General features: G+C 34.3%; 1 protein-coding gene across 2 annotated transcripts; it reads left to right on the top strand.

Moving 5' to 3' along the window:
- The first annotated feature begins 2,844 nt into the window (after positions 1-2,844).
- Positions 2,845-20,921, top strand: LOC102226999 (macrophage mannose receptor 1-like). 2 transcript variants are annotated; one of them, XM_023335859.1, is made up of 31 exons: positions 2,845-2,992; positions 3,623-3,979; positions 4,189-4,359; positions 4,709-4,864; positions 5,691-5,801; positions 7,543-7,680; positions 7,790-7,966; positions 8,635-8,789; positions 9,620-9,739; positions 9,864-9,979; positions 10,200-10,348; positions 10,456-10,655; positions 10,858-10,973; positions 13,189-13,261; positions 13,374-13,527; positions 13,783-13,821; positions 14,210-14,373; positions 14,460-14,521; positions 15,238-15,338; positions 15,464-15,606; positions 16,437-16,542; positions 16,639-16,766; positions 17,144-17,188; positions 17,295-17,397; positions 17,488-17,720; positions 17,878-18,043; positions 18,596-18,760; positions 18,865-18,981; positions 19,176-19,331; positions 20,222-20,251; positions 20,368-20,921. In XM_023335859.1, the coding sequence occupies exons 1-31, from the start codon at positions 2,860-2,862 to the stop codon at positions 20,637-20,639; spliced, it is 4,356 nt and encodes a 1,451-aa protein (XP_023191627.1). In that variant the 5' UTR covers positions 2,845-2,859; the 3' UTR covers positions 20,640-20,921. The 2 variants fall into 2 exon arrangements, with proteins under 2 accessions (XP_023191627.1, XP_023191628.1); XM_023335860.1 differs by having other exon boundaries at positions 13,192-13,261.
- Positions 20,922-22,409: the final 1,488 nt, after the last annotated feature.

The following is a 22,409-nucleotide window of genomic DNA, read 5'->3' on the forward strand; positions in this document are numbered from 1 at the left end:
GTAAACATTTATGCTTATTCTAGCATTTATGCTAGAATAAGCATAAATGTTTCAGATAAAACTAATCTAAAGTTTTATAGCATCCTGTATGAAGGTGAACTTCGACCTCCCTAACTTCAAGTGCCATGCAGAGCTGAGGAAAGAGTCAAGGTTTTATTTTAACAACATTATGTAAACATTAAATCCAAATATCTTAATATGCAGGAGAATAATCTGTGAAAAGGTACAGTTACGAAACGTGTCACAAAATATTGGTTTTAACTTTTCTTTCAGTGCAAAGAAGAAAAGGGAGACATTTTTTGTTTAATTGAAAAAAAGGGGTAATAACTTGATCAGTTTTACAAACAACCTTTTGTTTGGGGATCTGGTAAAAACTTTATTGCTTAGAGTCTTATTTGCTGGGGTGTTTTAGTAAAATATGGATTTTTAGTGAAAAAATAATATCCCACCAAATTGCTATTATGGCAGTATTTCCATCCATCTCTGGATGGATAGTTTATGTTTTGCAAAGCTGAGGTACATTTGGTAAACTGTAATTAAGCTTTACATGCATTTGTCTCTTTTCTGCTTCAGCAGACTCACACAAAAAGCCTTGCAGTTACAAAGGTTGATATTTCAGCAAAATACTCCAACTCAGAAGAAAGGAAAATAACCAAAGAGGAAGTGAAAATACTAAATGCTATGAAAAATGTAAAGGAAGAGATGGACATCTGAATTTCTCCACTCCAACACAGGATATTATGTTGCTTCACTCAGGATGAACATAATGTTGTTTATATCAGCAACATTAAATGCAACTCTTGTCTCAAATCCTTATGAAAGACTACATGCCTCCTTACATCTGTTACAAGATGTAAAGCTCACTATTGCAAATGGGGGAGAAAAGGAAATGCATCCTCCATCATCTATTCCTTCCTGCTTGTCCTCGTAAGGTCCCATGGGTGAAGGAGATTTGTTTTACCAGACTTAATTTAAAATTGAGGATTTCAGATTAGTTTGGAACTGGACATCTCTGGATGGATAGTAAGCCAAACTGCAAAAACAGTCTGTAAAAAGCACATTTGTGATTCAAGAACCATCCAGAAATTGTTGCCAATGATTGATGACAATATTCCATTCAGTTTAGCAAGGTATGTTATTCATTAATGTACTATAGCTTAAAGATAATCCAGCCAACAGGACTGTTACACAGTGACTGCTTTTTTTCCTGCTGTTTATTAATTGATGTATTTTTGTGTTGGAAAAGCTTTAGTTGTTATCATCTCTGATGTACAGTGAAGGTCAAACTCAATTCTTACAACACAAGATGACCAATTATCAGCCAACATTTAGACACGGGATACTTAGGCATGGGAAATATTTTGATAAATAAACTCCAAATGAGATTGCACATAATTACATAGTTCCATAAAGTTGGAGCTGCTTTCATTAAGTTGGAAGAGCAGCTGTGTTTCATATGGATAGTTGTTGGTTCAATTCCAGCTTCCTTACATATCAGTCTGATCTTGTGTAAGTCACCTATCCCCCTAACTGATTACTAATCTACACATCAGCGTAAGAATGTTTGAGCATGAGTGAATGTGGTTTTAGTGAAATTCCGAATTTCAAAATTTTCTCGAAAGTCAGTGAAGAGGTTTAAGGAGCCTCGTGCCAGAAGCCCATTAAAATGCTGTCTACATCGTTTTTAAACTGTGATTGTGATCGTGAGTGGGAATAAAAATAGCAATAGGTATTTTGTTCCATATAACACAGTAGGAGTGTAACGGGTAAACCTTTTATGGATGCAAACTCGACTAAAAACCCACCTGTTTAGAATTGTATTTGAAACTTAATTAATTCCAAATTTATTGATGACTTAATATCGTGTTTTGATTGTTGATTCTATGTTGCATTGTGTTTCTGTATTTGATATGATGTAAAGCACTTTGAAATGCCTTGCTGCTGAAATGTGCTATACAAATAAAATTTGATTTGATTTTTTGATTTGATTTAGTGGAAAAGAGATTTGAGGTCATAGAAAGAGTAGAAAGCACTAAAAAAGCTCAGTTTAATTGAATCTGAGGATTCAAACCAGAAAACTAGGTAAGAAGTGGGATCCTTGGTGGCATGTGAATTTTGCTTTGTTTTTTTCATACTCATAAAAAAAACTTCATATATGACCCAGATGTTAATGAAAACACATGCTGTGTAAAAACATTCGCTTAAGGCTGCTGGATATTCAAAACTCTGATAAGGTAACTAAAAAGCTAAATCTTTTCACACGTTTTGCATGAACACATAACAGTTGCTAATTATTGAAAACAAAATCTTTAGTTATAGTTGTTTTGAGTAGCTGGAAAATGGATGCAGTTGCAACATAAGGTTAAGTCGTGTCAACCTAATGCCTCAGTGTTTTTTTTTCAAAGTGCATTGTGGTCCAAAATCTCAATCATTCACATTTCTATTAAGAACGTGCTAAATGTTTTCTTATTTATTTGTGTTTACCCAAAGTAATTTTTTTCCTATAGTGAGTGGGGCCATCTTTTTCCATTTCTGGAGTGTAACATCCTTGCGAGGAAAAAACATGTTTGTGTACTAAATGTTTTCTGCATGAATTGTGCTTACCCAAAGCAGCTTTTTTTGCATAATGAATGGGGCCAGCTTTTTCCATTTCTGGAGCGTAACATCCGTGCGAGGGAAAGGCATGTTTGTGTATGTGTTTTTGTGCACGCTGTCCTTACTTCCTGCTTTTTTTTTAGCCAGAAGCAAAATGTTGAAATGTGCCAATCTGAAACATGACCGTTTCTCAATGAAAAGAGAAAAAAAGGAGAACATGTCGGTGTGCTATTAAGATTCCCTCCTTTTCATGTTTGTACTCATATGTCCTCTGCTTGCAATGCAGGGATGATGTCTGCTGCTTTGGGACTTAGAAGAATGTCACCTAAAAGGGTTGCTCTTGCAGCCCTTGTGCTCCTCATGCTAGCATTGCAGGGATCGACAACATTAACAAATGGTATTGTGTAACCTATGTTGTTCTGTATGTTACTTATTATTATGTCAGATTTTGGTGATGATGTTTCTTGTGCATTTTTGTAGATAATTATTGGTGCAGATTTGCTTATAGAATGCATGCCTGAAAATATATTTAATAGCTTCAGATATCCTTTATTGCTACATTTGCAGTATTTTAGCATTTATTTTATATGAAACATGTAACATTTTGACAAATAAGCTTATAAGGTTCTAGTTGTGGCAGTTTTAATTTTATTTAATGAAAAACAAAACTTTTATAAAAGAATTTTCAAATGAAGTGAGAAGTGGTATTTATATTTAAGTCACAGAGACATGCAAACAGACAAAAAAAAACAGACATTAACAAATACATAACCACACTTTGTATTTAAACCTTGCACTTGAATGACTTTAAATTTTGCAGTGATGCTACAGTGATACTACAATTATATATATATATATATATATATATATATATATATATATATATATATATATATATATATATATATATATATATATATATATATATATAGTTTTTCATATATATATATATATATATATATATATATTTAAACTTTAAGTCATAAAACCTGTTTTATTGTTTTATTTTAAATGTTTTTCTTTGCAGATTCCCCATTTATCCTGATGAACAAGGCCACTGGGTTTTGTTTGGCTAAAAGAGGTACTCGCTGCACTGAAATTCGCTGGACAACCGGTAACCGGCTTTTTGTGGTTTCGACCAAGAAATGTCTGGGTGCTCAGGGCAAAAGTGTAGGGAGTGAGGTGAGCCAGTACGACTGCGACGAAAAGAGTGACCTGCAGAAGTGGGTTTGCCAAAACAGAACCCTGCTTAATCTGAAAGAACAGCCGTTCTACATTGAAGTCAGAGCAGATGAATCAATCGTTCTGTCCAAAACTGTTGGGCCAAACAACCAACTGACCATTGTGGGGACATCTAGTGGGGCCTGTACAAGAACACACAGAGGTACAAATCATTTGTGTTTGTGACTTTGTGGGTATGTGGAAGTTGTAAACAATGAAACTATTGAACATCAGTGAAATGTTCACTTCTTTTTTTCCATTTCCTCAAAGTGGAAAATTTGTAGTAAAAAATACTTAAAAGACATGAAAATAATTTTATTCTCTTGAAAAACTGGGTGACTTAACATAAAGAACCTTTTATTTCCCCTGTAGAATATTACACAATTGGAGGCAATGCGTTTGGCAAAATCTGCATGTTTCCCTTCATGTACAAAGACCGATGGTATGGAGACTGCACCACATATGACTCCAAAACAAAGCGCAGCTGGTGTGCAACTGAAACCAAATATCAGCATGAACAGCAAGGATACTGCCCAACTTCTTGTAAGTTTGCCAGCTCTTGCTATTGCTAAGCTCTGCTGGAAATGTCTTTATATGGAAAACAATGTCTTGTTAACAAAATATGACAGTTCTGGCTAATTTAGTCTGATTGAAATTACATGAGAGAATTACATCCTAAGCATTTTATCATAATACGCAGAGATCTGGTAATGACCATTTTATGTGGTTTTGATAAAATAAACATCTTAAACATGCAGGACACATGCCATCAAGTACTGAAATTGCCGATCACAGTTCTAATAAGACAACACTTAAAAGAAATATAGTGTCTGATATATGTTTGAACACAAAACAAAGACAATAAAACAGTTGTTTTTTTATACCTGAACAGCCACAGAACACTGGAACAGAAACTTTGTTACAGGAGCTTATTACCAGGTGAACAAGCAGGCAGCTCTGACCTGGGCTCAGGCTGATGCCAGCTGCAAACAGCAGGCTGCGTTTCTGGTTAGCATTGTCGATCCTGTCGAGAAGGCCTTCCTCACAGGTAGGTGCAGTCGGTTGATATTTTAAATAGTTTTACAAATGGTTTTAGTTTTGCAACTTAACTGCTCCCTGTAGCACTTTTTTATTTTACCAAGAAGTGTTTTTTTTTAAATATATTTTGATAATATAGCATAATAACCATGCTACCTCAATGCTAGTGTTTTTAAAATAGTTGTTATAACTTGAAAAAGAAAAACCTAGGGAGGCAACAACAGCTACAATAGAGAAAACTGAAATAATAGGAATAATATTCCGTCTCGATAATGACAATAATTTTGTCAAGAAAAAGTAGCAACAGGAGCATGTCCTTGCGTCAACAGACCTTCCTCCATGTTTAAATATTCTCTGTGTCTTTATGTAAATTGTAAATTTCTCGTGTATTGTAGTTTCATCCATCATTTATCCATTGTCCTCCAATCCTGGCCTCAATGGTCAATGACCTGCGACTTTTGGGTTAGTCCCTGGGCCAACACATGTACATTAAATGGCTGAATTACTTCCTGCTAATGAGCTCATTATTTGGCTCGGGTGTTTTGAAGCAGAGACACTTCTTAAAGTTCCAGGACACTAGGCCTTGAGGCCTGGGTCTGAAGACCCCTGGTCTATATCCTCTTGTCCTAGCAAATTATTGTTTAATGATATTATTTCAACATCATCAAAACTCCAACATTAAATGTTAGTTAACTGTGGCTAAATAGTCTACATAGAAAATATTGTAGTGGTGCAGTTTTGCTGTTAAGCATTGAAAAAGAGGAACTAAGTATTCACTTTTCTTTTGTTTTGTTTTTTTTACCCTTTCTGCCATGAAAACATTATGCAACTCTCAGGACTAACAGGAACAGGAAGACACAAGCTTTGGATTGGATTGAGTTTGGGCTCAGAACATGGCTGGCAGTGGACTGATGAAAAGCCCTTCCGTTACATAAACTGGGATGCCGGTAAGTTATGCATCATTGATCATCTCAGTAGTAGAGTTTTCCTGATCAATATGAAACAACTGAGGACTTGGTGAAAATTTCAGCTGTAACCATTATTTAAAGGGAATGTTTTACATAAAAACTTAAATTCTTAAATTCAGCCTGTTTTAAGAAATTAAAAGTTTTTGATGCATAAAAATCTAGTAAATTGTAGCCTGAAACAAAAACAACACAGCTTGAATTGTTAAAAAAAAACCCCAGATATTTGAAATTTTACTGAGTTAAAGCTTTTCATTGTTTTTTCAAGTGATGTTTAGATGAACTTATCTGATCATTAGTTGGAGGAAGTTATGTTGCGAGAAAAACTTTCGAGAAACATAAAATATTTGAGACTTAGCTAAAACTTACTGCAAACCTTAGAAAGCATTATGGAGACTGTTATTAGATATATTTTTTTTAATAAAATAAACATTTATACTAACAATAATATTTCTCTAAAATTTAAGAAAACCTTTGTTAACACTTTAACACTAATATGTTCATATTATTTAGACTGTGCTATTGTTTCCCTTTGGAATGTTTCTCTTATTAAAAAAGCTGTGATGCCATTTCAGGTTGGATGTTTAAAACCCTTTGGAGTCTTGGGTCTAAATGGCCGTTTTGGTCTAATTTTGAATTTACCCTTATATTTTCACCATAAAAACTATTTACCTTACCTTGTTTGGTATCATTATTTTCAGAACATCCTAAACTTTGTGATTTTACAGTGTTTGTTTCATTTTGACAAAATTTATTATCACATTGGAGCAAAAAACACACACAGAAACATGACGTCATGCCCGCCACAGGGCGGGCGTCGACCTTAAAAGTTAATATCCCTTCTTCAGTTGTATTATTTCAAATCACATAAAGATATTATTTGGATTATTTGTCCTAAGATTACATTTAAAATGGTACCCTAGCCTGTTGTAGACAGGACGCATCTTACCATGAGTTTGTTGAAAAAACTTTTTTTTTTTAGCTTCTCAGGGAGACTTAATGTTCTGGCTGATTTTTGCTACACAACTTCTCTAAAGGCCAACAAATATCTGGTTACTACTCTAAAGTTACATTATTTGTCACTGCAGGCTGTATTAAACCACCTGCTCAGCTGTTATTCTTTAATTTGTTTCACATCTACCAAGAGGTGAGAAAAAGTTTAGCCTTTTGTGACAGACTATCACTTGAACAATGGCCTTGGAGATGGTGCTCTTCTAGGACCCATTGTTTGATTGAAAACCGATCAGGTTGATCAGTCAAAAAGGGAGATTGATACCCTCTTGCTTCAAGGTTGACTCTTGGAGCACAAGTTGTTTATATAATAACATCAGCAAATGTATTAATGTTCTCTTGTGAAAGTGATGATCTGTAATAACGGCTAAAATATGCAAAAACAAAAGCTATATGGAATAAAATTGCCACTGTTTCCGTATTCTTGGAGGATAGATTGCTGTAAATCAGGTGACTCAATGCAAAAACATAATATTAAACATATGTTTTCAACAGTTCATATTATAAATGAAGCTAGATTGCATGCATAACTAGTGATGAATTGGATGAGAATCTACCTTTCTAATTAAATTTCTGTGAAACTTTGTACTTAACAAACATAGCTACTCATTTTCGACTTGCGACATGTTATGGTCATATATGTGATGGTGCCTTTTTCTTATAATTTCCTTAGTAAAGTGTAAATTTGACTTAAATTACCATATTGTTTCAGGGCACCCACTTCCTAATCCCGGACACAACTGTGCAGTTCTTGACACCTCTGGGCAGTTCTTGTGGCAAAGTTCCACTTGCACAAAGAAACTTGGCTACATCTGCTACAAAGGTGGAATCCCACCAGCTCCGCCACGATGTACTGAAAATTACTTCACACTGAAGAATTTTACATTTGTATTTTCCTCTGCATTATTACTTCAAAGAACTTTGTCATTCAGTCTCTGTATGTTTGTTCTTTTCATCAGTTGAAGAAGGACTTTGCTCAAATAACTGGACCCCTTACAATGGACACTGTTTTTACCTTTACCGCACACCAAAGTCATGGTCCAATGCTCTGACAGAGTGTCGCAAAGAGGGAAGTGAACTCGTTAACATACGCAACATTGAGGACCAAAGCTTCGTCATCTCTCAGCTTGGATATGGTACAAGACATTCTTATATTTAATCACAATATTGCGTGCTGGTCTTTTGTTTCAGTGCCATCGGAAAACAATTGAAAAAGGCCTTTTCCACACCAACAAGGCAGTATTTGTCCTACGTAAAGAAATAGTTCATCAGACACTGCAGAAGGAGAAGACATGTCATTATCAATATGTGGTGGTGACTTCCTCTTAAAATAACAAAAAAGAGGCAACATCAATCTCTTTGCTATCCAGAAATTACTTTAAATTTGATTTTTCAAATGATTTTTGGCAGTATGATGGTTAAACTTGGCATTTTCTGTATATGTTTTCATTTTGAATGGCACAAAATTTTATAGCCAAGACTAGAAGATATATAATGGCAAACAAAATGAGTCCATCTGCTTTAGTAAAAATAAAAATAAATTCTCACAGATTTTGCAAATTGTGCCTTCTGCTAAGGTTTAAAACACCTGTGAATCTACCAACCTGTTACTCAAATTACATGTAAGGACATAAGTTTGCCCATTAAGCCATGGTGTTTCCTTCATTTAAAATCTTGTTTCAAACACTCCAATTGATGAAGAGACAACATGCACATTCAAACACGTGCATACTGAGACATAATTATTTCCATGTATACAAATCTTTGTAGATATTTTAAAATATTTCACTCTTAATGTCCATAGTACCCTCTGATGAGCTCTGGATAGGACTGAATGACAGAACCACTGAAGGGTTGTTTGACTGGAGTGACCACACAACCGTCACCTTCACCAGCTGGGAACCTGGAGAACCCACAGTGTCCACTGTTGAAGAAGATTGCGTTCTCATTAAAGGAGAGGTAAGAAGCATCTGCATTTGTTTTTTTATCTATTATTATCTATTATCAGTAAGACTCACTATTGTCACATATTCACATATTTCAGATAATATTCAAATGTTTGTTTCATTTTATTTGTCTACGTTTTTGCAAATCTTAGAAAAAAGAGATCAGAATGCATATCACTATAAGAGGAATTTATAACTACACAAGGGACAACAATTTTCTTTTACCTCTTAAAATATTGAGGTTATAAATTGGCAACCTAGCTACCAATTGCTGAATTATATGAATTGCAACCTAGTTACCAATACATATAATGTTTTTCTGACTGGAGTATACTACTTTTTGGTATTCATATGTACTTAGTTTCTGCATATATGTATATTTTTCTTGCTATACAATTGTGATGAATAGTTCAGTTGTTCAAATAAAATCAAATTTATTGATCAAATCTTACATAAACATGAACAAAAGATAATATTTTCAGAATAATTTGTATTTGCGCCTCTTACTTTGCCTCTGATCCCACTTTAGACCGTTTGAAACAGGATCAGAGAACAGAAGCAACAAAACTAACAGCTAAATATGAGCATTGCTGTTATTTTTGTCTACTGTGTTATACTTTCACAATTTTCATTATATGTTTTGGGTTTTTATATTGAATATGCAAAAGCTTTGCCTTGCTAACTGCACCAAAAAGTTGTGATAATTGATCACAACTTTTGGTTGTGATCAATTATCATGCTTTTTTGTAGTATTACCAAACACACTTCAAAAAATATATTATATTGATGTAAATGGTTTTAGTACCATCCACCTTTTAAAACACTTCACTTTACTTTTTGCAGAATGGAAATTGGGCGGACCGTTACTGCGATGAAAAGCACGGATATATTTGTATGAAGCAAAATGCCATTGAAATAACTGGAGATGAAGTGGAGTTACAGTTGGATGTCGGCTGCAAACTTGTTAGTGAATTATGAATCATATGTTTTCAATATCTATCGTTTTACATGAGAAAAAAAATACATTACAAGATTACAAGGTTTGTTATAAATGTTTGATTCTAATCAATCACCAAAATCTTTTTAGGGCTGGAAAAGACATGGCTCTTTTTGTTACTTTGTGGGTACTGAGACCAAAACCTTTGAAGAAGCTAATGAAGACTGCAAGAGCGCAGCTTCCTACTTAGCCGATGTCTCAAATGGGTAAAAATTCTCATAGTGTTTAATTACTAACATCTGGATGTTTCTGAGGCAGACTGTAGGTATTAAAATTTACCCAACAATATTTAACAATTTGACTTGCAGCAATGGTTCAGAAACATTTTAACATTCAAGCCCAAACCTTAAGACCAGGCAGCGACTTTCACTACTGATAGATGAAGCATAAATACACAGATTTATTAACTTTTATAAATACCTACAGGGTGGATAATGCCTTCCTTGTGAGTCTGGTAGGACTGAGACCGGAGAAACACTTCTGGATCGGTCTCACTAATCAGAATAACCATGATGTCTTTACCTGGACCAATACAGCGTTTGTGAGATTTACTCACTGGAATGGTGGAATGCCAGGTATATGTCTCTGTGAAATATCATTGCTCTATTTAAGGCATACAAAGCAGAAAACAAAACAAACAGACAAAAATAAAACAATCACTCTTATTTCATGAATCATTTAGGTAACCTACAAGGTTGTGTTGCTATGGCGAGTGGGGTTTCGGCTGGACTCTGGGACATACTGCCCTGCACCAACAAGGAGAAATACATCTGCAAATACATGGCAGACGGGGTAGTTTCAACGGTACCGCCCCAAACTCAAACTCCTCCCAAGTGTCCAGACGGTTGGAATCGAGTGGGAACAAGAAATGTTTGCGCGAAGGTAAACAAAAGTAGCTTAGTGAAAGCAATTCACACGAAAAGATTATTTTCTCTTAAAATTAATTTGTGATTATTATTATTATTATTATTATTATTATTATTATTATTATTATTGTTATTATTATTATTATATGAACTATTAATTTGTGAATGTGATGATTTTCCACACTTCGGTTTAGGTAACTTTTTTTGTTGTTTTTAAGTTTTTCACAGGACCACGTTCAGAGGAGAAGACCTGGTTTGAAGCCAGAGATTATTGCAGGGCTATCGGAGGAGACCTGTTAAGCATCCACAGCTCTTCTGAACTATTGGTTGCAAGGTAATTACTAAACACGTTACTTCAAGTGATCGAAAGTCCTTTTTTCCCCAGACAGGCCCACTTTTCAAATTCTATTCAAAGCATCCAGGGGGCATTCTTTGATTGATGAAAATGTCAGAGTTTTCATCGTTTTTCAGGGAACCAATAGGCATACCTATTGCCTATTGCAATACCTATTGCCTATTGCAATACCTATTGCCTATTGCAATACCTATTGCCTATTGCAATACTTGCAATACCTGGTGTGGTGCTTGGAGCAAGACAGTCTTACTTTCATGTGATGTCCTCCCTTTCCCGAGCTACTACCTAGTGAGTGGTTCTTATCCGTTCATAAACAAAACATACTGTGGCACTGTGCTACAGCTACAGCGCTGCAGCTGATGTTTCTAAAGTGCAAGTGCAGCTTTATGAATAAACCGGAAAATAAATGTCCTTTCTTACTGTCCCGGTTGCAACAAATGATTGATGGAGTGCACCATGTCCATATTTGGGACAAGAGTTTCTGTGTATTAAGAAGGTGGCAACGATCCTGTAGGTCACATGGACATAAAAACTATGAAAAGTTTGTGCAAAGTAAACTAAACGTTTATCTATTAAAATGACTGAGGATGATTAAAGCTAAAACTAATGACAGGAGCTTGCACATTAATTTAATAGGTTTCTTTGTGAGACTCCTTTTAATTATTTTTATTATTAAATTGTATACATCATATTTTGTGTATTTTTTCTCCAGACTGACTTAAATAGTGTGCTATTATTACATTGTTAAGTGTTCTAAGTTGTAGAGTAATTATCAGGAATGCAAGATATAAAAATTTGGGTGCTGCTGTTATGGCAATCTTTATATTTTCCTACACTTTCAACACTGTGCAAAAGTGATGACCACACTATCTACTTTCCTTCTCTACTTCAGTTAAATGTGCCACAATCCTGTTCTTGATTACTATTTCATGTCTGAACAATCACAAACAAGATGGAAATAAACAGTGGTTGTTCATATTGGTGCAGCTCTGCTTATTGGACAGATATCAGAATGTGATTCCAAATGCTGTGGACTTTGAGTTCTCCTTACAACCTCAGATTGTTTTCTATGTGATTAAATCTGTAATGTATTATGTTAATTATATCACGTAAATAATTAAATGTGTTTTGTGTCTAAAAGTATGTTGGACTTAAAGTTTCACATGATTAGGTATTACAACTACTTAGTGTTTATTTACAGTTATCTCCTGGCTGCCAACTTCTGGTCTTAAAAAGACTAGATGTTAAAAATAACTACAGGCTTATACAGTAACTATTTTGGAACTCCTAAACCTTCCTATATAAAATTAATAAAGTGAAATGCAGGTTTATGTCAGTTGGCCCTCTTTGATTTTTTTTTTATTCTATCAATTTTGTCGCAAATTAATTAAAGTATTTGTGGGTCCTAAATCTGTGCACACCTGAAATTGTGAGTCTTTCAAGTTTTAAAATGAGACATAGAAACAGATCTCCTAAAATAACACAATACACAAGTAGCACTGCATTTACCCACAGCATTTAAAAACTGTTTAACACATGTATTTCAGGAAATTCTTATGAATATAGCTATACATTCAAAGACAAGAGCTGTCCTGTTAAGTATATTAAATGAGAAAACGTACCCTATGCTAAAAGCAATTATTTTAGAGGGGTTGTGCTGTTTCCACCTTATAAACAGGTCAGAGGTGAAACAAAAGGTAGAATTCATTGCCTCTTTTAGCTTAGTCCACTCAGCAGCTTATTTGCATAATAGTGACATAGCCCTGAAACATCTCATTACTAAAGGAGCTCATAATAGACAGATCTGTGAATGATGTAAAAAATAATAATAATAATAATAATAAGCACGTTTTGTACAGCCACAGACCTCCTAGTTTAATAGGTACCCTTTAACAGGAATAAATTATATGCTTAAAGGAATTTTTGAATAGAAAATAGAAATTTTTGTGATAAATGTTTCTGTGGAGTTCATAAACCAGTCGTTCTTATAGCAGACAAACCAAGCACCAGCTCAAGGTTGTGGTATCTTTCACAATTGTCTTGGATATTATAAGTTTTACCACATGTTTCAGGGGGCGGATAGATTCAAATAATATGCTGGTACTCAGTAATTCACTTTTTTGTAATCTCTAACAACAGCTCTATCTTATACCAAAGTTTAATCTCTGTGACTTGTGTAATTATGTGCCTACAGCAGAGGTGGCAAAGCTTGGATTGGACTTCACTTTGAAAATCCAAACGGTTATGTATGGACTGACGGAAGTGCGGTTAGTAGATTTTAGTTTTCTTTTTTAAACCAAATATCAATCTGTTCTGTTTTACCTAACATTTCTAAAATAAAATTAACGAAACACTCTTTACTATATCTTTTTCTTATAGTTAAACTTCCAGCACTGGCAGGAAGGAGAACCAAGCAACGCAAACAACGATGAAACCTGTACTGAATTTGTGTTGTATAACTGGGATGAGCAAGGCTCCTGGAACGAGCTGAATTGTGAAAGCTACAATGACTGGTTGTGTCAGATTCGAGCAGGTAGAGAGAAAATATACCTTTTTCTAAAAATATATTTTGATGGTTGTGTGTGTTTTTAGTTCAATTTGTTTATATTACATAATTATATAGAGATAAAAAAAATTTTTCCTGACTTGGATCCAGTCTCACTCAATGGCTGGTGTCACAATTTACAATGTGACATCAGACTGATATTCAAATGCAAAAAATTAAGAAAATAGCATATTTCCCTAAAAGTACTTGCATAACATTTAAACGTGCTTTGTGCTTTTACAGGAGCAACTCTAAAACCACCTCCCAACAATACAGCACCAGGTAAGACTACATTGACATTGTCCTTAAAATTAAAATGCTGAATCCTTTAAATATACTAATTGAACTTCTAACTCACCATAATAGCTCTGGGCTGTGATAAAAGAATGCAGATTAATAATTTTTTTCCATCATAGAAAACTAGCAATTACTTTTAATCATGATTGGAAGAGGGAAATTAGTATACTTAACATACTGAATATACTTAGTGCTGATGTTTAACCCACAAAAAAAAATCCTTACAAATTTGTCATCATATAACAAGAAGCTCTTCAATGTTCATTGCTAATAAGCATTGTTACAAAGAAAACACCAATCAAAATGTCTTTACTTTTTATATGCCAGATTAATAACTTGAATAGTAATGTGACATCCATTCAAAATCTTACAGAATTTAACACCACATTAGACGGTTGGCTTATATGGAAAGGGAAACAATATTTCCTGAACAGAATGTCTAAATCTATGGAAGAGGCTCGTGACTTCTGCAAAAGGAGACATGGTGACTTGCTAGTAATCAACAATAAAGAGGAAAACATTTTCATATGGAAACAGGTGGGTAAAGTCATCTTACCCCACGGCACACTTATATGGCATATATGCCTGTTCATATACAGCATTTACTTTGCTTTTCTCTACAGATTTCAAGAGGCTATGGGTTATGGTACATAGGCTTATCAGTGGATCTTGATGGGTCATTTTGGTGAGTATTACTAATACATACTAGTTATGTATATTACCTAAATAAAAATTGTGCAATTTTATTTTATTTTTAAAAAAATTATTTTTAGGTTCCTTTCTGTTATTTGAATGTGACAGAACCTAATTGATTCAGTTAACCTGACTGTGTAGTCATGGGGGAAAATGCATAAATAAGGGACATATTTTGTCAGCCACTGAGTCTCTTCTCTGTCAAAGGAATTTTTAGAGAATATCAAGGTTTTGTTTGAACTGTTCTGTTAAGATGTTAATATCAGTAAATGTCTGACAATATTAGATTTGCTTTTTATATTGTCTAAAGGTTTCAGAATGAATAGTCAGAGCATGGCTTAGAGAAATGTGGACTTCTGCCCATTTGAAACAATTCTAAAGTCAAAAATGTCAGTCTTTGATGCGAATGCCAGTTTAGAAACATTTAAATCATTGTTTGCATTAAATAAACTATTCCTATTATATTTGTCTAAGGATCCCAGAATGGTTAGGTTTACAACTTAACAATGTTCCAGTTCCAAGTTTGAGTTCTACCAGATTTTGCTCCTTTTTATGATCAGTGACCAGGGAGAGTTACCAATATAAGCTAAAACCTGTTTAATTCTCACCATTCTGTTCCATAACCATTACATTAATTACAATAATATAGCATAGACAGCTCTTTTAACATAAATATACATTACTCAAATGGACTGTCTGTGGTACCAGGTGGTTGGATGATACTCCAGTGTCTTATCAAAGATGGGATGAAAATCAGCCGAATTCCAATGCCTTTGATGAGAACTGTGTTACTATGGGTTATCATAAGGGTAAGTACGGTTATCACAAATGTGCATATTTAAAAGGTATCAAACACTAACTGAAATGTCTGAAAATATTAACATAGTGCTTCAAAATGAAGATGCTATTGAGTGAATCTATGATGTCCATGCAGGATATTGGCGTACTTCTAACTGCGGAAGAGAGGCTCAGTCCATTTGTGAAAGATCAACCTCACCACCTGTCAACACCACTGCAGCCCCAACAATATCTCTCAAAGGTGGATGTCCACAAACATGGAAAAAATTTGGTTCAAAGGTAAAAAAAAAAAACAAAAAAAAAAACAATAAACCAAATCTAAATTAGATTGTGAACCTATGCCAGCGGTCTTCAAAAACAATCCATGAATGCCACTGTTCTGCATTCATGGATGCATCCCTCCTCTTAACACACCTGAATCAAGTGAATGATTAATTTACTGGTGTCTCATCTATAAAGGATTGCATAGAATTTGTACTAAAAGTGTACGTATGCCCATATGCAGGAATGGCTTACACATTATTAAATCCATGCACACATGACAGAAAGCAATTTTCTGTATTTTAGAAAATACAGAAAATTGGTAGTAATCAACAATAAAGAGAAAAACATTTTCATATGGAAATGAAAATATTTCCATATGAAACATTTTCATATGGAAACATTTGAAAATGTTTCCATATGAGCATAGATTGATGCTCTATCTATGCTAGAGCATCAAGTTTGTGTTTTATAGATCACAACCTTTGAAATGACACCAGACTTGTATATAGTTATTCCAGACCCTCAAAAATGCTTTATAATAAAATCAATCATTTCCATTCACGCAAACCTTCATACGCAAAGGATGGCGAATTCCTGGAGCGACAGCTTTTGTCTCCAGTAGGTGAAATGTGGTGTCCATGGGCAAGGACACAACCATGTGAATGGAGCAGGAATCATGTCTAATGATTTTTATGGACAGTGTGGTCCAATTGGCATCTTCATTTTGAAGGGATCCTGGAGCAGTTCAAGCCAGATACCTGGCTTTTATTAAGAATATATTGTGTAGGATTTTAACATCAAGCTTTGTTTTCTTTACATATTTCAAATGTTTTTGTTGCCAACAGTGTTACAAAATAGTAAGTGACCGCAAGGTGACTTGGGAAGGTGCAAGAACACAGTGTGTCAATTTTGAAGCCAAATTAGTTTCCATTCCTACAAGACAAGTTCAAGGTTTGCTCTCATATTAAATATTAATATTTATATCTTAAAAAACCTGTTATGTTCAGTCTGAAAAAAAACCCTAAAATTTGATCTTTGAATTTACAGCATTCTTGATCACTAAAATGCTTACTGCAACAAATACGGATCTATGGATAGGATTAAACTGTATAAGGCAAGATGGATTTTTCTGGAGTGATGGAAAAACAAGGCAATACACCAACTGGGGTTATTCTGTAAGTATAGTCTCAGTTATACTACTGTGTTATGCTTATCAGCAGGGTTAATATGAATTCCTAATTGTCTTATAAATAAATTAGTTTTATTAAACTAATATGCAAACACATTGTTTAAAAACAATGCATATTTTTTGTCAACTTTTGCTTTACTGTACTGCAATGTGAAAAGAATATGATTCAAAAGCAAATGTTTCCATGCAGCAGGTTGTGTTTTTCCTGACCTCATGTGACTAAGAAATTATATTGACTGATAAGGACTAAAGGACTTATTTTTTCCTTGTTTATTCACTCTGATCTATAAGATATTTAGTATTTAGTTAGGAATAATAAAAGTACATCAGTTCTTATCAATAGCATCTGCCTTTGCCCTTTAGAAAAATCAGAGACGTCCTGGATCATTTTATCAAAGATGGAATGAGGTAATAAATAAAAATAAATCTTACATAAATGTTTTCCATTTTTGCTTATTATGGGTTTGAAGGTAATGATAAGTTTTAACAATATTTTTTTATTACTCATAATCAGGAGGAGTGTGTGCTGATGTCCAGCAGTTCAGCTTTCGGGGTTGGTAAATGGCTGATAAAGTCGTGCAATGACACAAACGGATATATCTGTCATAAAGATATCAGTGAGTTCAAGCTTTTGCTGGTTTGGAAACATTTTGATGCTTATAACCTTTTCACTGAAAATAAAATTGCTTTTGCTTTGCTCCCATCAGATCCGACTATCTCAGATAACTCAGATCCAATCAGTCCTACCACTTATGAGAGTCTGGGAAATGACAGCATCAAGGCTGTGACTCAAAATCTAACATGGGCTGAAGCCAAGAAAATGTGTGAAAATGATAAGGCCAACCTGGCTAGCCTACGAACCGAGTGGACAAATGCCTATGTTGAGTTACTGGCTTTGACTCTCAAAACTCCTCTGTGGATTGGACTTAACAAAGATGAGGTAAAGAGCTGCAGAGATCTGAAACCCAGTCATAGGTTGTTTCAAAGTTTAATAATTTGGTTTTAATGTATAATTGTGTTTGCTCATTCATTTTGGGGTTTTCTAACATGCTTAAAAGAAATCCTTTTCTTAATAAGAAATTTGTCCTTGCTTTCAGACTCAAGGTTATTTTAGGTTCATTGATGGCTGGCACTTGAGCTCCACCAACTGGGCCGAATTTGAACCAAGCAGGAATAAACCTTGTGTGTATGTCGATGTGGATGGAAAATGGCGGACAGCTTTCTGCAACCAGACTATGAACAGCGTCTGCATGATGTCAACAGGTGTGACTATTATGGCAGGATTCAGAACAAAATTATATAAAATTCAATCAGCCACTCAACTCATCAAAATCCAAATGCGCCACATTATTGGGTTGCTTTTGTTTGCTCAGCATAAATTTATATGCACTTGTGATTCAGAGCAAATTGCAGGTATAATATCAAGTTTTAATGAATCTCTGTTTATTCAGCTGACTATATTGTACTTTAATTATATATTATTTTGTATTTTAACAATTTAGGCTGGTTTCAGTTAAATGTGGAGATGGCTTTGGCTGTTTGGTACTGAATAATCTATTTGAAATGTGTAAAGAAATACACCAAGACTTTAAGGTTGTACAGTTGTGCATCTTATAACAAAATAATAAAATGGAAAGAATTAAAGAATCTCCCTAAAACACATGTATTTACAAAGATCAGTCTTAGCATATAGGTGTTGCTATCTTCCAGGTTGTAGAAAGTAGCAAACAAACAAACACTCACAACTGCATGTGAAAGTAAGGATAGTTTAAATTTGTTTTTTATGTCCATCACAATTGATGATTTCTTTTCTAGATGTTCCACCTACAGAGTCCACTGTATTTCCTGGACGCTGCCCTGAAGACACCAGTGTGGAGTACCAGGATAGTTACACCTGGTTGCCATATAAAGGCAACTGCTATCTGTTTGTCACAGATGAAATTGAATGGGCAGATGCAGCTAGCAGTTGTGTAAGACATGGTAAGATCAGTTTGTTTAAAATTATGTGGTCAGTTAATATGAGTAAAAAAATGATCCAGTAGGTGCTGAGAAGTTGCTACAACCAAATTATTTTTGATGTTAAGGTGGTGTCCTGACAAGTATTGAAGATCCCTTGGAGCAAGCATTTCTTAAAAGCAACATAGAAGTATTTCAAGACAGCCACACCTCTTTTTGGATTGGTATATTTAAGACACACAAAGGTAAGAAGTTTTTTAGCCTGCTAATTTTTATATAAAGTGTTTTATTAAATTGTATTTGCAAATCACTGAGAATGTACAACTTACTGCAACACCTTTAAGCCTCTTGGGCTTTCAGCTGAGCCAACTGAAACATAAAATATAATCACTTCCTTAATTTTAAAAGTGTTGTCAGCATTTTGTTTTTTTGTCATTAGGGTCGTGGGCATGGCTTGATAAAACTGTCCTCGACTATATCAACTGGGGTGAAGATGAACCTGATTCTGATTTTGGAGCCATAACAACTAAAGATGGGACATGGAGTTCAGGGCGCAGATGGCACGACAGAGCGTATATCTGTAAAACACCCAAAGGTAAGCTGCTTTATGATAAAAAAACATATGATCTCATAACACAATCTGGCCACTTTAGAAATCCCATAAAGAAGAAAAGTTTAAAACTCTTTCAAGACTGATTTTTAAGATTTGTTTTTTTTAAAAAAAAAAAGCAACACAATGAATATGTAAACAATAAAAATATCACAGTGCAAAAACCTGAAACCTTTTCAAGAAGTTTAAAAATTCAGCTTATCTTTACATATCCAGCCAAAAAAAAAAAAACACTTGTCTGCTTTGGTGTTTTGACTTTTGTTTTTCAAATGTTAAGCACAGCGATGGAGGGTTAATGATTTGGCCTAATTCTGCTCCCACACAACCTTGACCAATTAAATTCACTGAGTCGACCTTAAAATGATCTTATTACACAAGTATTCTGTAGTAAAAGATACTACAGAATACTGTAGTACTACAGAATACTTTATTTATGGCAAAAGTCATACATAAAAGAATGGCAGTAATTGCTGCAAAACTGAATTAAGAAGTTACCGAACCATGAAGTGGGATTAGTTTCGTACACTCAGTTCTTCCACTTTGACTAGATCTTTGGTTGATACATACTGCCAGTGGAATCTATTTATTGCTGTGTACACTTGACGATAAACTTCATTATCTGGTTTTTGTTAGACTGTATCTTGATGTATGGACCCAAAACTTCAAAAAGGTTGCATATATTATTTTGTCTTTTGATTCCATGAAGAACATTCATTGATAAACTCTGTAAATTCCAGTGAAGCCGCTCTAAATTACACACTTTACAAGATATAATAAATAATTTCCCTGCTGGGATGAATAAAGTTATTCTATATAGACTACAGCTGAACTTAAGAAAAGAGATTAATTATTTCACCCTTTTTTTTTCTGAACAGTTATGATGACAGATACAGATACAAAACTCCGTAAGTTGAACCTCTTAATGATTTGTGCAATTTTTGATTACTTGTATTTTCTTCCAATATTACAGTCATATGGCACTGAGTAAAAACTTATCCCTGTCTACTTGTTGCATGTACAGAGCCTCATACAGGAGACGATCCACGCAGTCGTGTCCACACAAGTTTGGTGGTTGTGATGCTTATTGCCATCATCTCGACAATGATTGTTGTCGCTTTCTGGCTCTACAAGAGATCTCCTCGTCCCTTCCCCACCTTTGAGAATCCATTGTACTTCAATGGCGAAAAATCTCAGCCTGATGTGGTCGACACCAATAAATTGATCGAGAATGCTGAAGTCTCCGAAGTCTCCGAAGTCTCCCCAGAAAATCCAGAGCCCATTTTCATTCTGTGATTTAGGAGTTTGCACAAGTTGAAGTTGTACAAACTATTCTGAGATTAATTTTACTGTAAACACAACTATGCTTCAGTATTTTGTTTTTAATGCAAACAATAAATATTCAGTAATTTAACAATAACTGTATTTGTTCTTTCTCTACCCATGGCAGAATGTATATATAGTGGCTACATGTGAAGCTCATTTTCTAGATGCTGTTTATTACTTTTACTGTTTGAATGTAAAATGGAGGACACAGCCTGTCAATGTTAAAAGAAGACATTAAATCGTTCACCATAATATACTGTTCATTTTTTATTACATTTCCACATCTGTTTAGGATTGAGCAATGTCAGCATGGTAATTATTGATTTCTTTGAATGAATTCTGCATAATGATAAAGAAAACAATAAAGAAAGCAGGGAGAATGTTTTTTTCCACTGTAATCATGGTAGAGGAAGTCACAAAAACTTTCCCTTGGCACATTTATATATGGCAGCTCTTAATTTAGTACAACACATTTTCATCAGTAAAGAAGACATTTCCTGTCAAATTCTGTCGAAAGAAATCAAATTTAGACTAAATTTAGTGGCACTGCTTATATGTTAAAAATTTAAAATGCATATCTTTAAAGTGCATTAAGTGTATTTGTAATAAATGGATCCTATATATATATACTGTATATGTATATATATAGTACAGACCAAAAGTTTGGACACACCCTTCTAATTCAATGGGTTTTCTTTATTTTCATGACTATTTATAAGGCAAGAAATCCCACTTATTAACCTGACAGGGCACACCTACTATATGAAGTGAAAACCATTTCAGGTGCTTTCCTCTTGAAGCTCATCAAGAAAATGCAGAGTGTGTGCAAAGCAGTAATCACAGCAAAAGGTTGCTACTTTGAAGAAACTAGAATATAAGGAGTATTTTCAGTTGTTTTACACTTTTTTGTTTAGTGCATATTTCCACAGGTGTTATTCATAGTTTTGATGCCTTCAGTGTGAATCTACAATGTCAATAGTCATAAAAATAAAGGAAACTCATTGAATTAAAAGGTGTGTCCAAACTTTTGGTCTGTACTATATATATATATATTCATGATGACTGTACTCCGAGGTAGCGGAGTAGTGCTTAGTGCCAATATAAAGCAAGAATGTCTGTATAAGAACACAAGAACTACTACAGGCAAATGACACAAACCGAAGGAAGGTTTCTGAATTTTGGTTTGAAATACGATCCCTTATTATTAAAAGATAACACCGCATATTTGCTCCCCTGGATGTTTACAGTCAGTTTATTCCTCCGCTGAAAACAAATGTACTTGAAAGTGTAACACAGTTTTGCCTTTTTATTTAATTTTCCAAAAGCTACATTCAATGGCAGACAGTAGTCTCACAGTATAAATATCGAAATAGACCAATCACATGGAACCAATTCAAGGCATTAACAGAAAACATTTGCTGAAGTTAAGGTCTAATCAGAATAGGGAAGTAGTAGACAGTAAGATAAGTAGGAAATAAAGTGGCATGTAATTCACAATGTTAGTTTGTGGATTAGGTTTAAAAGCAACGTCTGAACTGCTTGTTGTTCAGATTATACTTTGTTAGCATGTGTTTGTGTTGTGAGACAAGACCAGACTTCAACTTAAGCCAGAATTACTTATATCCATGGCAAATTTAGGTTTTCTTGTATGGAGGGTTGAAACGGACATAATTTAAAAAAATCAAAAGAAACAGAGTAAATCAATCAATAAACTTAATGTACCCTTTAATTTAAAAATGG

The sequence above is a fragment of the Xiphophorus maculatus genome, chromosome 6, assembly GCF_002775205.1.
Source record: "Xiphophorus maculatus strain JP 163 A chromosome 6, X_maculatus-5.0-male, whole genome shotgun sequence".
Classification (NCBI taxonomy): domain Eukaryota; kingdom Metazoa; phylum Chordata; class Actinopteri; order Cyprinodontiformes; family Poeciliidae; genus Xiphophorus; species Xiphophorus maculatus.

Bases quoted from the DNA above. Each gene is read 5' to 3' on its own strand.
- LOC102226999 (XM_023335859.1), top strand. From the start codon at position 2,860: ATGTCCTCTGCTTGCAATGCAGGGATGATGTCTGCTGCTTTGGGACTT. The intron at 9,740-9,863 runs GTTAGTGAATTA...AAATCTTTTTAG, and splicing joins TGGATGTCGGCTGCAAACTT to GGCTGGAAAAGACATGGCTC. The intron at 18,044-18,595 runs GTGTGACTATTA...TTTCTTTTCTAG, and splicing joins CGTCTGCATGATGTCAACAG to ATGTTCCACCTACAGAGTCC.